At 38.8% G+C, this 16,211-nt stretch overlaps 1 protein-coding gene across 2 annotated transcripts in view; it reads right to left on the bottom strand.

Annotated features, from left to right (window-relative positions):
- LOC150089673 (uncharacterized) overlaps positions 1-16,211 on the bottom strand; it is a 389,737-nt gene that overhangs the window by 108,864 nt on the left and 264,662 nt on the right. For both annotated transcript variants that reach the window (XM_090389589.1, XM_090389590.1), the window contains one exon: positions 13,524-13,632. In XM_090389589.1, the coding sequence (XP_090245715.1) occupies positions 13,524-13,632 (109 nt within the window). The remainder of the gene's footprint in view (positions 1-13,523; positions 13,633-16,211) is intronic.

Raw genomic sequence — 16,211 nt, 5'->3', positions numbered from 1 at the left:
TTCTTGCAGGAATGGAATCCTTTATCCCACACTCCACTTTAAAATCTCGTCCTTTATCTAAACCTTGGTTTTCCAATAAACGTGCTAAGGCTGTTCAAGAGAAGAATGTTGCATAACGTAATTGGCTTGTTTCTAATTCTTCAGTTTCATTTTCTGCCTACACCAAAGCTCGCAACAATTGTTAATCAGTTATTAATCAGTAAAAACTAGAGTTTGAACAGGCTAAGAGTAGAAAACTTGCTTCTTGCCCTAATGGTAGACGAGCATTCTGGTCTCTTGCCAAAGCAATTGGCCGCAACTTCTGCTAGCATCCCATTTTTCTTCCAGCTCATGTATTAATGATCTTGGTAAAACACCTCCCACCATTCCCAACACGCTCCATTCAATGCCTCCTGTGGTCTTCCGTCAAAAGGATATCAGAAGGATTTTGATGAATCTTGATGCTAAGAAAGCTCCAGGTCCTGATGGTATTTCTCCACTTGTTCTCAAAACATGTGCCCCTGAACTTACTCCTATTCTTTGCTGCCTTTTTTCACTTTCTTATTCCAAAGGTGTTTTTCCTTCTGCATGGAAATTTGCTCATATCCAGCCAGCTCCTAAAAAGGGTGACAAATCCCTCCCATCCAATTATCGTCCCATTGAAATTACTTCTACTCTTTCTAAAGTAATGGGGAAATGTTCACAATTAACCGCCAACTCTTAAACTACCTAGGAAGCCTTCCGTCTGATCAACAATCGCCAGTATGGATTCAGTCAGTGTCGATCCACTGGTGATATTCTGGCTTATGTTACCCATTTATAGACTAATTCAATGGAAAGGTTCGGTGAAACACAAGTAGTTGCTCTTGACATCTCAAAGGCTTTTGATCGTGTTTGGCATAAAGGTCTTCTAAACAAGCTTCCATCTTATGGTTTGCCAACTGTTTTTAGTAATGGTTATCCAGTTTTCTCTGTGATCGCTCACTGAGGGTGATGGTAGATGGCTCTCTGTCTTCTAACTTCTCCACTAATGCAGTGTCCCTCAAGGTTCAGTTCTTTCTCCCACTCTTTCCCTCTTGTATATTAATGACCTTTCTTCCATTGACCGGAAATCCTATCCACAGTTTTGCTGATGATAGCACATTGCATTCCACTTTTCATTTTGAGAAACCTTGTCCTGCTCAATCAGCTTCAACTTCTCGAAAATCTGCTACCAATTCCTTAAATGCCGATCTTCAGGTAATTCTCCAGCGTGGCAAAGACAACTTACTTGATTTTAGCATTAGCATTAGTAGAGGCATTTGATGCAAGAAAGCAAGCTTATGCAGCATCAGCCAAAAAAAAAAAAAAAAAAAAAAACCACTTCCACTTCACCCCTCTGTTCGTTCAAAATACCTGTCCAGCTGAGCCTTAAACTTATTTAGGCTATCAACCTCCACCACAAGGGATGGAAATCTGTTCCACCAACCAACCACCCGCTGGCTAAAGGCAAATTTCCGCACGTCTATCCTACATCTGTCTTTCCTCAATTTGAATTTATGCCCTCTCAGGTGATTTTTCTGAGCTAGAGGAAGAATCCCATCAGCATTGAGCATGCTTAAACCATTCAAGGCTTTATACACCTCTATCAGATCACCTCGCTGGTGCCTAGTCTCCAGACACTGTAATTTGCAAAACTTAAGCCTTTCTTCGTAAGAGCACCCCCTTTGTTCCATTCACTAATCTTGTTGCCCTTCTCTGTACTCGTTCCAGCAGCTCTACATCCTTCTTGAAATGAGGCCTCCAGACCTGTATACAGTACTCTAGGTGTGGCCTGACCATCGCCTTATACAATGGAATAATCACCTCCTTATCCCTGCTGGAAAAATTCCTGTATATCATTGACAATACTCCATGAGCTACTCTTGCAGCCCGTCTGCACTGCTCAGAAAACTTCATACCTGCCTGCACAACTACCCCCAGGTCCCTTTCATTCTCTACCACTGTCAGTGTAGTACCACAGAGTTGATACGTTGCTCTGGGGTTGCTGTTTCCCATGTGTAGTACTTTACATTTGTCAATGTTAAACTTCATTTGCCACCTCTCAGCCCATCTGCTCAACCTTTCCAGATCCTGTTGCAGCAGCACAGTGTCAGTAGTGTCCTTGACAACCCTGCCAACCTTTGTATCATCTGCAAACTTGGACATTAAGCCCGATATACCATCATCAATATCATTTATAAATACAGAAAACAATAATGGACCCAACACTGAGCCCTGAGGGACTCCACTAACAACATCAGTCCACGATGAGCAGTGTCCATTGATTACCACTCTCTGTCTTCTCCCCCTCAACCACCCCTTTATCCATAGCAGCAATTTGCCTCCAATGTCACACTGCTCCAATTTGTGTAGCAGTCTTCCATGTGCAACAGTATCAAAAGCCTTTCTAAGATCCAAGTATATAATATCAAAGTTATTCCCTGCATCCAGTTCTTTTGTGACTGCATCATAGTATCCAATCAAGTTGGTCAGGCAAGACTTCCCCTTAACAAAACCATGCTGTCTGAGCTATAACTGAAGTCTTGTCTAAATGATTCTGCAGTGCTTCTTTAACCAGTGCCTCCATTAATTTTCCTGGAACAGAAGTTAAGCTCACAGGTCTATAATTACTTGTGTCAGCCTTTGATCCTCCTTTGTGAATTGGGGTCACATTTGCACATTTCCAGTCTATGGGTACCTCCCCTGAGTCCAAGGAAGCTCTCATAATTATGGCTAAGGGTTTGCTTACTTCCTTTGCTGCCTCCTTTAATATAACTGGATAGATCCTATCCACCCTAGGTGCCTTTCTTGTGTTTATCTTAAACAGTTTCTCCTCCACTTTACTCCCAGTTATTTCAAGATTCTGTAGCTTACTGCTAGAGTTGAATACACCTCTGGCATTCCCCTTGCTGAATAACTCCTCATGTGTGAATGTCGATGCAAAATATTCATTTAGTTTGTTAGCTACCTGAGCAGGATCATCAACACTTGACCCATCAATATCAAGTGGACCAATCTGATTCATCCCCTTCCTTCTAGAGTTTACATAAGTAAAGAACTCTTTGCTGTTTTTCTTTGCATCCCTTGCCAAGGATTTCTCGTAATCTGCCTTCGCCTGCCTAACCTCCTTTGTAACTTGGTTGCATATCAACTTGTATCTATCATAGGCTTCTGTGTCATGTGTTAATTTGTATGTATCCCATGCATTTTTCTTCTCTGCCATATGCCTCATTAGTTCATCTGACATCCATTTTGGCCTAAACCTTGAACAATATTTCTTAGTTGGTATGTAAAGCCTAGTAAAGCTTCCAAGATAAGTTCTTTGAATGCTTCCCATTTTGAATTTGCTGTTGGTAACATCATCAGTTGGTCCCACTGTATAGAATTTAAATACTGTCTCAGTCCATCGTAGTCGCCTTTACGGAAGCAATAACCCTTCCCTTTACCCCTAATGGTAGTTACCTCTTTGAGTAAATCCCACTTCAGCACACTGTGATCACTGCCACCTAGTGGTTCATTTATCTGCAGATTCTTAATGCATGAAGAATCACTGCTGATAATCAAATCAAGAGTATTACTCCCTCTAGTTGCCTCCCGAACATGCTGATGTAGAAAACAATCATCCAATAAATCCACAAAAGCCCTGCTAGTGTGTGAGTAACCAGCCCCCAAAATCCAGTCAATATCTGGGAAATTAAAATCTCCCATTATAAGACACTCTGATTTACTGGCCCACTCTATTTCCCTGTACAGTTACTTATTATACTCATCAGAGTCATTAGGCCTATAGCACACTCCTACTCTCAATTTTCATCTCCCAATGTTTATGTCACACCAAACTGACTCCACACTGCACTGTCCAGTGATGTCGACTGGCTTCACTTCCTTGGTTTTTATGTGTTTCTTAACTAATAGCATAACACCTCCCCCCTTCCTATCCTGTCTATCCTTTCTGTAGATGTTGTACTCCCCAAATTGCAGTTCCGCATCCCTTATATCTGTGTGACACCACATCTCTGATATCCCAACAATATCTGCCTTCGATGTTTTGAGCAATACCTCAAATTCATCAAATTTATTTACTAAACTCCTAGCATTGGTGTACACGCAAGTATATCTGCACCTGTTTCTATTCTTAGCTACCCTAACACAACCCATGTGTTTACTTGTACCGCAATGGCTCCCAGCAGTCTCTGAAATACCATGCATCTTGTTTTTCAGGCTTCTGCTCATTCTAATAGAAGCAGTGCAAGAATCTTTCACCTCTGCCAGTGGCTACTGTCAATCTATTGGTCTTTGTCTCCTCCCCCAAGCTTGCAGTTTTCCGACCCACCTAACACTGCCTCGATAGCATCAGCAAATATTCTTGCACCCTTTCTATTTAAGTGTATCCCATCCCTGTAGAAGCAATCTCTCCTGTTAACAAGTACAGTCCAGGCTGAAAAAAATTCTACCCCTTGAGCCTTGCACAATCTTTCCAGGGCCGAATTGATCGACAAGGCTCTCATCATATACTCCCTCCTATCGTGTCTGGGCAGAATTGCAGACACTTTCAAATTCAACCCTAATTCTCGGCTTTTGTTCAACAGTGACCTGTACTTGTTAAGTAATTCTGCCGGTCTCCTACTCTTAATATTATTAGTGCCAACGTGTACAACTATATCACCTTTTGTGCCCTTAAAAGATGATATTCGCTCTACAACGTCATCAACCTTTGCCCCTGGCAGACATACCCTGGTCCTGTTCCACCTATCTTTTTTACAAAGCATGTTCCCCGTTTCCCTGAAAATAGAGTCACCAACAACTACTAGTTCCTTCGGGACCAGCGCATTCTGCCTTGGGGGTTGTCTCTGTGTCACGCGATGCCCAAGTGCAAGCTCTGGCGTTGATGTGGGCAGCTGAGAGCTTGATGGGCCCCTCAATTTAGTTTCTTCGAGGGCATCCACCCTGTCCTTCAAGCTCTCATATAGGCCCATAAGAACGCCGAGTTGTTGCCTGATATCGATACACTCCTTGCATCGCGCACACACAAAGACATCCCCCTTGGCAGTATCATGTCCCGTACCCGATTGCTCTGCAAACATCAAGCAAACAGTGCATTTTATAAGGCTGTGAGTCAGAGGACAACTGCCCCCCTCAGTTCTGCTCTGAGCCACAGCACTTCCATTAGCTTGAGCCTTTTGCTTTGCTCCTCTGGTCTGAGTCATGATTCTATTAATTTATTAATTAATTATGTTATGTTATTAATTATATTACGTTTGTAATCTAAGTCGTTATATGTATTAATTAAGTATTAGTATTAGTAACGGCCGCATGGTGCAAGAAAGCCTATGGCTTATGCTGCACCAGCCAAAAAAAAAAAAAAAAAAAAAATTAAAAAAAATAAATCCGAACAAAACAATGATAAAAACAAAAATATAAATAACTAAATAATAATAATTAATAAAATAAAAATAAATAAAAAGGAAATTAATCCTATCATCCTATGTGCTTCCCTTACCCGAAAGTACTATCCAGATGACCTTTGAATATCCCCAAACTGTCGGCCTCTACCACCCATGAAGGCAACTTATTCCAGTAATTTATAACTCGCTGGCTAAAATAGAACTTCCTGCAATCCAATCTAAACATTTCCCCCCGTAACTTGAATTTATGTCCCCTAGTTCTAGCATCATTTATAATCTTGAAAATTTTGTCCTCATTCATTTTACTGATGCCTCTCAGAGCCTTAAACACCTCAATCAAATCTCCTCTAAGGTGTCTAGTTTCCAAACTCTGCAACCCACATATTCGAAGTCTTTCTTCATAAGGACGCCCTTTTGCCGATCTCACCAGGCGAGTTACCCTTCTTTGCACCCTTTCAAGAAGCTCTATGTCTTTCTTCAGGTGCGGTCTCCATACTTGAACACAGTATTCCAAGTGTGTTCTAACATAAGCCTTATATAATGGGATTATCACGTCCCTATCTCTACTTGCAAAAGTTCGATAGATCATTGATAGGACACCATGGGCCTTCCTTGCAACCTGTTTACAATGCTCAGAGAATTTCATGTCTGACCGTATCGTAACACCCAAGTCCCTTTCCTCCAGTACTGGCTTTAGTTGAACTCCACCAAGTGAATAAGTTTTTTTGGGATTACTGTTTCCCAGGTGTAATACCTTACACTTTGTTGGATTAAAGCACAGCTGCCATTTTTCTGACCATTCCTGAAGTCTATCTAGGTCTCTCTGAAGAAGCTCAGCTTGACAGTGATCATTAACTACTCTCCCAATTTTAACATCATCTGCAAATTTAGACATCACGCCCTCTATCCCTTCATCAATGTCGTTTATGAAAATTAAAAACAACAGTGGTCCTAATACTGATCCTTGGGGAACCCCACTTCTTACATCAACCCAATCTGAGGAATAGCCATTTATCACAACCCTCTGCCTCCTGCCCTGAAGACATCCTTCTATCCATCTAAGGATTTTCCCAGTGATTCCAACCTGTTCCAGCTTATAAAGCAACCGCTCATGTGGGACTGAGTCAAAAGCTTTGCTGAAATCTAAATAAACAATGTCGAAATTATTCCCTAAATCCAGCTCGTGAGTGACCCTTTCGAAATAGCGAACCAGATTTGTTAAACATGATTTTCCCTTTACGAAACCATGCTGAGTATCCTTGAGAATTTCAATTCGATCCAAATGATCCTGAATTCCACCCTTGATCATTGCCTCCATGATTTTCCCTACTACTGAAGTCAGACTGACAGGTCGATAATTTCCAACTTCACTTTTAGAGCCACCCTTATGTATGGGAGATACATTTGCACTTTTCCAATCCAAGGGAATCTCCCCAGAGTCTAATGATGCTCGCATAATTAGCCTCAATGGTTCAATGCACTCACTTGCCGCCTCTCTTAAGATTATAGGGTATATTCCATCAACTCCAGGAGCCTTACTGGTCTGTAGGCTCGAAAGTTTTTTCATTAAATAATCTTGCGAAATTTCAATATCATTAATTACATATTTTTTAACTTCGCTCCCACAATTTCCCTTTGCCACAAAATGCTTTTCATTTGTAAATATCGATGCAAAATAACTGTTGAGTTCATCTGCAACGGCAGCTGGTGTATTTATTACTATCCCCTTTCCCTTACATAAAGGTCCGATCTGGTTTGTCCTGCTCTTCTTGGCATTTATATATGTGAAGAATTCTTTATCCCCCCTCTTTGCTCTGTTTGCTAGTGATTTCTCATAAACTGCCTTTGCCTGTCGAACCTTTTCTGTGGCTCTATTACACATCACCTTGTAGCTGTTATAGGCTTCAGTACTTTTTGTTGTTCTGTAACCTTTCCATGCCACCTTTTTCTGCTCAAGTAATGCGGCAACTTCACTAGTCATCCAACTTGGAACCCTCCTCGTGGAGTATTTTTTTAATGGTATATACGCATTCAAGGCATCTGTGATTAATGTTTTAAAAGCATACCACAGTTCAATTGTATTCATTCTCTGCGCGATATCTACCCAATTAATAGAGGCCATGTAGTACCTTAAGGCATCGTAATTTCCTTTTCTGAAATTAAAACCCATTCCTTTGCCTTTTACTTCTGCTACCTCTCTCGTCATCATCCACCGTAGAACTCCGTGATCACTTCCTGCTACTGGTTCCTCTACTGTCAGCCCTGTTATGTCATCTGATTCATGTGTGATGATGAGGTCTAGGATACTCTTTTCTCTAGTATTTTCCCTGACATGTTGATACAAATAACAGTCATCTAGTTGATTTAAAAATTTTGTTCCCCATGTCGAGTTTCCTTCCCATTTACTCCAATCAATTAGAGGCAGATTGAAATCACCCATAATAAGGCATTGACGCTTACTTTCCCATTCCATTTGCATGTAGAGGCTTTTGTCATAATCTTCACAATCACCTGGTCTGTAGATTACTCCTACTCGCATTATACCTTTGTTTCCAACTATCTCACACCATACAGACTCTATACTAGCATGTGAAACGTCTGAATCCGGGAAAGCTATCGTCGCACTCAGGCTGCTTCTGATAAGAAGCATTACCCCACCACCCCTTCTATCTAACCTATCCTTCCTAAATACATTATACAAGCCGTACTGAAACTCATCATCCCCAATTTCCGGGTGGCACCACGTCTCTGTAAGCCCTATTATGTCCGCGTTACTTGTTTTAACCAGCAGTTCGAATTCGCTCATTTTATTGACGACACTTCTAACGTTACTGTATAAACAATTAAGATTTACTGTTCTTGTATATTTAACAACCCTAACACAACCCTTGAAGTTTTTTAGGCTCTCTTCCCTGGCATTAGCTACCCGCCCACGTGAAACGTTTGTGCCCCCAGAACATCTAGATAATACGTCCAGTTGGGGTAACAGATAAGAACTCTTGAGGTATGTGCAAGAGTTACTTTGACCAATATTATCAGATAAACGCGTGTCAGTATTACCTACACGCCCCCTAACTAGCAGTTTCCCTGAACCTTTAAGGTATCCTCAATAATACTGGCAAAAACTTTTGCACCACCTTTGTTTAAGTGTATCCCGTCTCTACAAAACAAATTCCTTCTACCTACAAGTGTGGGCCATGCTGATAGAAATTTACCCCCTAAAGCCTTGCAGATTCCTTCAAGTCTTGAGTTAATCCACAAGGCTCTTAACATATAATCCCTCCTATCGTGTCTGGGCAGAATTGCAGACACATAGACATTATGGCCTAGCTCGCGACATTTCCTCAGCATGGTTCTGTATTTTTCCAACAAATCGTCAGATCGTGTACGTTTAATATTGTTTGTCCCCACATGAATAATAATATTTTCTTTACCCCCTTTAAAATCTGACAGTCTGTTGGTGACATCATCAATAGTTGCTCCCGGCAGACATACCCTGGTTCTCCTCCACCTATCAAAAATTTAAACGTACAATTTAACTGTTAACGAAGTTCAACTAACGCTATCTAGTACGGTATATAACCATTTCAACTAAGTTGTCTTTGCCCTTCTAAAACTCAGTCTTGTCTTATATCTCGCAAAAAGGATTCTTCTGCTCCTATGCTTATCTTTAGTGACACTCCGATTTCTAGGCAAAATGATATATCTCTTTTGGGGATTACCCTGACCTCTAATCTCTATTGGCACAAGCACATTACAAATATTGCTTCCTCTGCATCTAAAAAACTCTGTTTTCTCTTTCGCTCTCAGCGTTACTTTTCTTCCAAACAGCTGCTCACTCTGTATAAATCGCAAATCCGCCCTGCCATGGAATATTATTCCCACATCTGGGGTGCTGCCCCCCCCAAACCTCTCTCAAGCTTCTTGATTCCATTCAGAAGAGGACAGTTAGGTTAATTAATGATTCATCTCTAACAGAGTCTCTCCACTCGCTTTCTCAGACGTACTGTTTCTGCTGCATGCCTCTTCTACAGATACTTCCATGGGCACTGTTCTTCTGAATTGGCTTCTATAATTCCCGCTCTCTCTTTCAAAACAGTCCGAACATGTGCCGCCACCAGCCAACATCCATTTACTGTCCAACTTCAAACCCACAGAACCAACTTTTCATCTTCCTCATTTATTCATTCAACTGCCGTTTTCTGGAACAACCTTCCTTCATACGTATTTCCTGAAAATTACAATCTACAGAAGTTCAAGTCCAATATCAACTAATATCTTCTTTCGTCTTCTCAACCTCCAACCCAAGCACGGTAGTAAGTACTATAGATTATAATACCTCTCGTGTTTGGGGTTCACATAAAAAAAAAAAAAAAAAAAAAGGATATGGATCTTTTGGAATGAATGTAAGAAAAAAAAGGAAAAAAAAGAGCACCAATATTAGTCAGGCACATAAAAGGGTACTCTTACCAAGAAAGACTTGAATTCTATAAATTGCAGCATGTGAAAACTAGAAATCAGCAGGGAGACCTGATCGAAGTATTTAATCCTTTAAAGAGATTCAGTAAACTAAACAATGACAGCATCCTTACTCTTTCTCGGACCCATTATTGTTTTCTGTATTTATAAATGATATTGATGATGGTATATCAAGCTTAATGTCCAAGTTTGCAGACGATACGAAGGTTGGCAGGGTTGTCAAGGACACTACTGATACTATGCTACTGCAACAGGATCTGGAATGGTTGAGCAGATGGGTTGAAAGGTGGCAAATGAAGTTTAACATTGACAAATGTAAAGTACTACATATGGGAAACAGCAACCCCAGAGCAACATATCAACTCTGTGGTACTACACTGACAGTGGTAGAGAATGAAAGGGACTTGGGGGTGGTTGTGCAGGCAGATATGAAGTTCTCTGAGCAGTGCAGACGGGTTGCAAGAGTAGCTCATGGTGTATTGTCAATGATATATAAGAATTTTTCTAGCCTGGATAAGGTGATTATTCCCTTGTATAAGGCAATGGTCAGGCCCAACCTAGAGTACTGTATACAGGCCTGGAGGCCTCATTTCAAGAAGGATGTAGAGCTGCTGGAACGAGTACAGAGAAGGGCAACAAGATTAGTGAATGGAACAAAGGGGTGCTCTTACGAAGAAATGCTTAAGTTTTGCAAATTGCAGTGTCTGGAGACTAGGCACCAGCGAGGTGATCTGATAGAGGTGTATAAAGCCTTGAATGGTTTAAGCATGCTCAATGCTGATGGGATTCTTCCCCTTGCTCAGAATAATCACCTGAGAGGGCATAAATTCAAATTGAGGAAAGACAGATGTAGAATAGACGTGCAGAAATTTGCCTATAGCCAGCAGATGGTTGGTTGGTGGAACAGACTTCCATCCCTTGTCATGGAAGTTGATAGCCTAAATAAATTTAAGGCGCAGCTGGACAGGTATTTCGAACAAACAGAGGGGTGAAGTGGAAGTGGTTATTTTTTATTTTTATTTATTTTTTTCTTTTTCTTTTTTTTTTTTTTTTTTTTTTTTTTTCTTGGCTGATGCTGCATAAACCTGCTTTCTTGCATCAAATGTCTCTACTAATGCTAACATACATAAGATGACATAAATTTAAATTAAAAAAGGAAGGTGGCAGAATAATGTGCAAAATTTAATTCAGGCTAGAGCTGAAGAATTGGGCAGTTTTAATAAATTTAAGGAACGATTATAAAAGTTAAGAGGAAATGGACTGCCATTAAATCATTAGGTAGCATATTTTTCTGTTAACAAGTGTAGAATCACACTATGAAAAATTTATTTTACTCTGAGTCTCACAGTCTCTCCTGGACTGAATTGATTCAAAGGGGTTTTATCATGAACATTCATTCGAGGGTCTTAACATGAACATATCACACCTGGACTAAATTCTAGACTCTTTCAAATTCAGTCCTATCTCTTGTATTTTTCTCAACATAATATCACCATATAACTATAAAGTAAAACCTATGCTTAATATTACTAATGCCGACAATGTATAACAATGCCACCTTTTGTGTTCTTAAAAAAATTCTGGTTTATACATAAGATAATTAACCAAAGTACAAAACGGACATGTATAGATGCAGTATGTTAATCTAAAATCTAAAACAGAAAATTTATTGACAAAATACAGTATATTAAAAAAAAAAAAGTAACTGAGATTGGAGAGAAAAATTTTATCAAATGCAGCTTTATAAGTTATTACAAAGTAGTTTAACAACTTTGTATATTTAAAACGAATGGGTGTATGGTGGTATAGAAAGATAGCCACGAACAGACAAAGATAGTGAAATTTTTTGAAACAATTAGTAACTGTGTGTACTCCCAGCAGAGGAACTACATTAGTATCAACAAAATGGCAGATTTCACTGGTACCAAAAAAAAAAACAGTGTTGTTTGCTTTGAGGAAACAAAGTCAGCAACAACAGTTCAGAAATTATTTTGCATTCATTTTACAAAGAATCCTCCCAGCAGAAATTTTATGTATCAGTGGCACAGAAATTTTGTGAATATGGAATGTTGTGCCACTCACACAAAGAAGATAGGCAGACCAAGTGAGAGTGATAAAAAAAAGTGGAGGAAATAAAGAAGTGGAGGAAATACATTTCTCAAAAACCAATAAAATCAACAACACATGCAAGTCATAAACTGGGTCTGCCACAACCAACTGTTTTGCAAAGTGCTGCAGGAACATTTGCAGTTGAAGCTTTGCCACTATCAAGTGAGGTAAGCAATCGCAAATGAAGAGAGAGTGAAGCATACCAATTTCTGTGTGAAAAATACAAGGAGACATAATAATAAAAATAACCTGCTCTGGCATATCTGTTCAGTGATTAATCCATATTTCATGTTAGTGACTATGTCAACATGTACAATGTTCATGTTTGGGGGCAGAGAAAAACCAGGTGAGTACTTACTTGAACATGTTTGTGACATGTCCAAAAATCAATGTTCTGTGCTTTGAATTCTGAGAACTCAAAGCACAGAACACACTCAGAAAGAGCATATTCGAGTTCTTTCTAGTTTCATGAAAGAAAATGGTTGTCATGGGTTTATCTTGATATGCCTGAGAATCTTCTGATTACTACAAATCAGAACTAATGATCCCAATGGATGATTGCTCTTCCAACAAGATGGTGCTCCACCTCATTAGCATCAAGAAGTGACAGCATGCCTGGATTATCACTTTGATGGAAGATGGATTAATCATTCAGGTCCTATTCATTGGCCTCCACAATCCTGATTCTATTTTTGGGTTTTATGAAAGATAACATCTATTAACCACCATTACTAAGGAATGAGTTGAATAAAGTGTGGAAGGAGCTTTATTTTTGATGAGATGTTTGTTGAATAACTGCAAGTGTCTGTATTGAAAATCTGTAGCTATACATCAAAACTTTAGGTGTTCCTCTCTAATTTGAGATCTTTAATTTGTCTTCACTCAATCTCTAAAATTATGGCATATACAATTTTCTCAAGTCATTAAACCACTTTGTAATAACCCTGTAATGACCAGGTCAGGCTTTCAAGTGGTCTTATTGGTCAGTAAATGAGAGGGAATATCTAGCTTATGTTTAATATTTCTACCTAATACTATTTCTCATGATATTCAATATAATTATATCCAGGCAAGTGAAAGTTTGTTTGATTAAAGTCTTGATGCATAGCACATATCTCAATGTGAGGAATCACAATGGATTGTCTCAGTGCTGCACTATAAGTATGCAGCCTCTTCCCCAAAGATGCATAAAGTTATTAATTTGTAATATAATGTCATCTCCCTTCCTTAACAGCCATTTTAAGTGCCTACTAGCACCTCACTATATAAGGGTGTATACCCATCAAGTGCAGCACATCAGGTAACCTGATAATCCCATTGTGATATTGCTAACAAACAATAATGAAAGGTGTTAAAATGTACAAGAAAATTGATTATCTGGACATGAGCCTTATGTCTATCACTAAAAACAATATTAAAAATCTAAGGCATAAGCTTCACATCAATCACTGAAAACAACATACAAAAATGTACTCAAGGATAGGCTTATGCCCTAAATTATCAATGTTCACAACTATATCCTTAACTTACTTGTAAGAGGCGATGTAATAGTTGTGCTATAATCTTTTTCACTGTTTCCATCTGATATGATTTGATTGTTGTTTGGTTCTGAGAGTTTTGGTGACTGGTCCTCTACCATCTGAAAAGAAATTATGCAATAATTCCATGCAAATTATTATAACATTTGTCATTATAATATTTCAAATATTAATTTGTCATAACATGATGAACTGCATAAGAAATGAATGAATATCACATAACCATAAAATATTATGCCTTCATAAAGAGTAACATGCAATGAATCAGCTTTTTTTTTTCTATCAAGGGGTGTTACTTCATCCACACGTGGGAAGAATGTTACAGACAATTAACAATTTTAAATGGTACACTAGGTGTAATCAATGTGTTAAAAAAATACCCAACCAAACAATTAAACAGGGCAACAATGTGAACTAACAATTCTAAAATTCAAATATTTGAAAATCCTAAACAGATTGAAACAAGATAAGCTAAATTTGTTTAATTAGCTCTAAATGATTAATTAATTTAATAAATTAAAATTAACAATTAAGTAAAAGAAATGAGGTATGATGATCTACTAAATTAGACACTATTTTACCATGTTAAAGGAACCTTTGTGAACTGCAAAAAGTAGTGCTGAAGAGGAAGTTACTGCTATCAACCTACATACCAGCAAAAATTAATAATAAATTTAAACTTAAAAATTCGGAATATACAAGTAAGCAAGCAGGGCCCTACACTCATCCAGGGAAGCAGAGTGACACAGCCTCTTGAATAAGTATGACACAGCTGCTGCAGAACAAGCTAGGAAAGTCCCACTGCACTACCCAATGGGCAAATATTAATCTTAAATATTAATCTCCATATAATATAACATAGAATAATCTTTAAAATTTTAGTAAGGAAGTTATTTCAGTGGAGGTGATGAAATAATTTGATAGTAGTATGCTTCTCTGCATTCTGTTTTTCTACTTACCATCTTTGTTCCCTTCGGTGACAACAAGGCTCGAGCTTTATGCTCACTTTAGACACCACATAATTATCCACAATTTGACTTAAAGTTACTTGTTTTTAATAAAATAACAATATAAAATAAAGGAAATCCACTATTCATTAAAAACTCTTAAGGCACTACCATAATAAGTTTAGAGACTAACTGGTCTCTCATCAGATAGGATGAGAGAGGTTAAGCATCTGCTGGCAGTAGACAGGAAAACAGAATGCAGAGAAGCATATTATTATAAAATTACTTCAACACTCACATTTAAATATAACACCATTCCTTCACTTAAGTGCTGCAATGGGCTAATTAGCTGCAAAATATAATTTTGACATTACATAATTAGATTTCAATAAATAAAGATCTTGATACCGTTCCACATGATCTGCTGTATGCAATGCAGCAGTGTATCACTGGGAGGGGGCAAGTCACTGTTATGGAAGGGGATCACTAAGTGGTAAAAAACAGAGTTTTTATTAATTGTGATTGCTATTCACGGACTAATGTTATGTATAAGTGAGTTCCCACAGGATTTTGCGTTGGGCCCTAACTGTTTTTAATATTTATTAATGATACTAAATGTATCATTAATAATACAAATGTAGGCAGGGTAGTTAGCTTAATAATAATCAGAGTATGCTATTTCAAGAAGATCCAGATAAACTAGGCAGCAGGCTGAAAAATCAAAAATGAGATTTAACATTAATAAATGCAAAGTACTGCATTTGGGTAGCAGCAAGTCACAGAATAACACCCATTTCAAACTCAAGGAAACAGAGAATGGGGAAAAAAAAAAAAAAAAAAAAAAAAAAGGAGACCTGTGGGTAACTGAATAACCATTGACAACTCATGGAGCTTCATCAAAGATATACAGGAATTTTTCCAGCAGGTACAAAGAGGTAATTATCTCATTGTATAAGGCAGGATGGTTAGGATGCACTTGAATACTGCATACAGGTTTGGAAGCCTCATTTTAGGAAGAATGTAGATATATCTATTTTGGAATGAGTAGAGAGAAGAGCATTGAGATTTGTCTGTCATATAAGGATATTCTCACCAGTTACCAACAAGAAAGACTTAGGTTCTGTAAATTGCAAGGTCTGGAAACTGGGCACCTACCTAGTTTAATGCCCTAGGATGGTGTGTGTGTGTGTGTGAGAGAGATTGAAATATATGTTCTTCCAAGGGCAGATAACTGTAATTGCCTACATATACAAAGGGTACTAGGAAAGTTTTGCAATACAGCTTTGTTTATTTAATTTTTTCAAAGTAATTTCCTCTACATTCAATACACCTCTCCATCCTCCGAAACCAATCTTTAAACCAGTTCTGCCAAGTTTCACTAGGGAGTAAAGCACACTCGTTGTCCCAAGCCCGTAGAAGGTCCTCATCACTGGAAAACCGCCTCCCTTTTAGCTTCATTTTCACATGCGGGAACAGTGCAAAGTTGCAGGGAGCAAGGTCTGAACTGTAGGGAGGGTGCTCGAGAAGTTTCAGTCCTGTCGTGGTCAAATATTCGGTGCAGGCTTTGGCGCGGTGAGCTGAAGCATTATCGTGATGGAGGTACCAGGTGTCCATTCTTGACTTTGGCCGCAGGTTCTTCATAGATCCAATGACTTTAGGCAGGCATTGTTCAGTATACCACTTAGCTGTGACTGTCTTCTGCGTGTCCAAAACGACACGTTCCACAATTCCAC

This window comes from Mastigoproctus giganteus, chromosome 2, assembly GCF_048544385.1.
Source record: "Mastigoproctus giganteus isolate SK-2022 chromosome 2, ASM4854438v1, whole genome shotgun sequence".
NCBI classification, from domain to species: Eukaryota; Metazoa; Arthropoda; class Arachnida; order Uropygi; family Thelyphonidae; genus Mastigoproctus; species Mastigoproctus giganteus.
The sequence above is the reverse complement of the archived record's forward strand: the minus strand, read 5'-3'. Positions and strand labels throughout refer to the sequence as shown.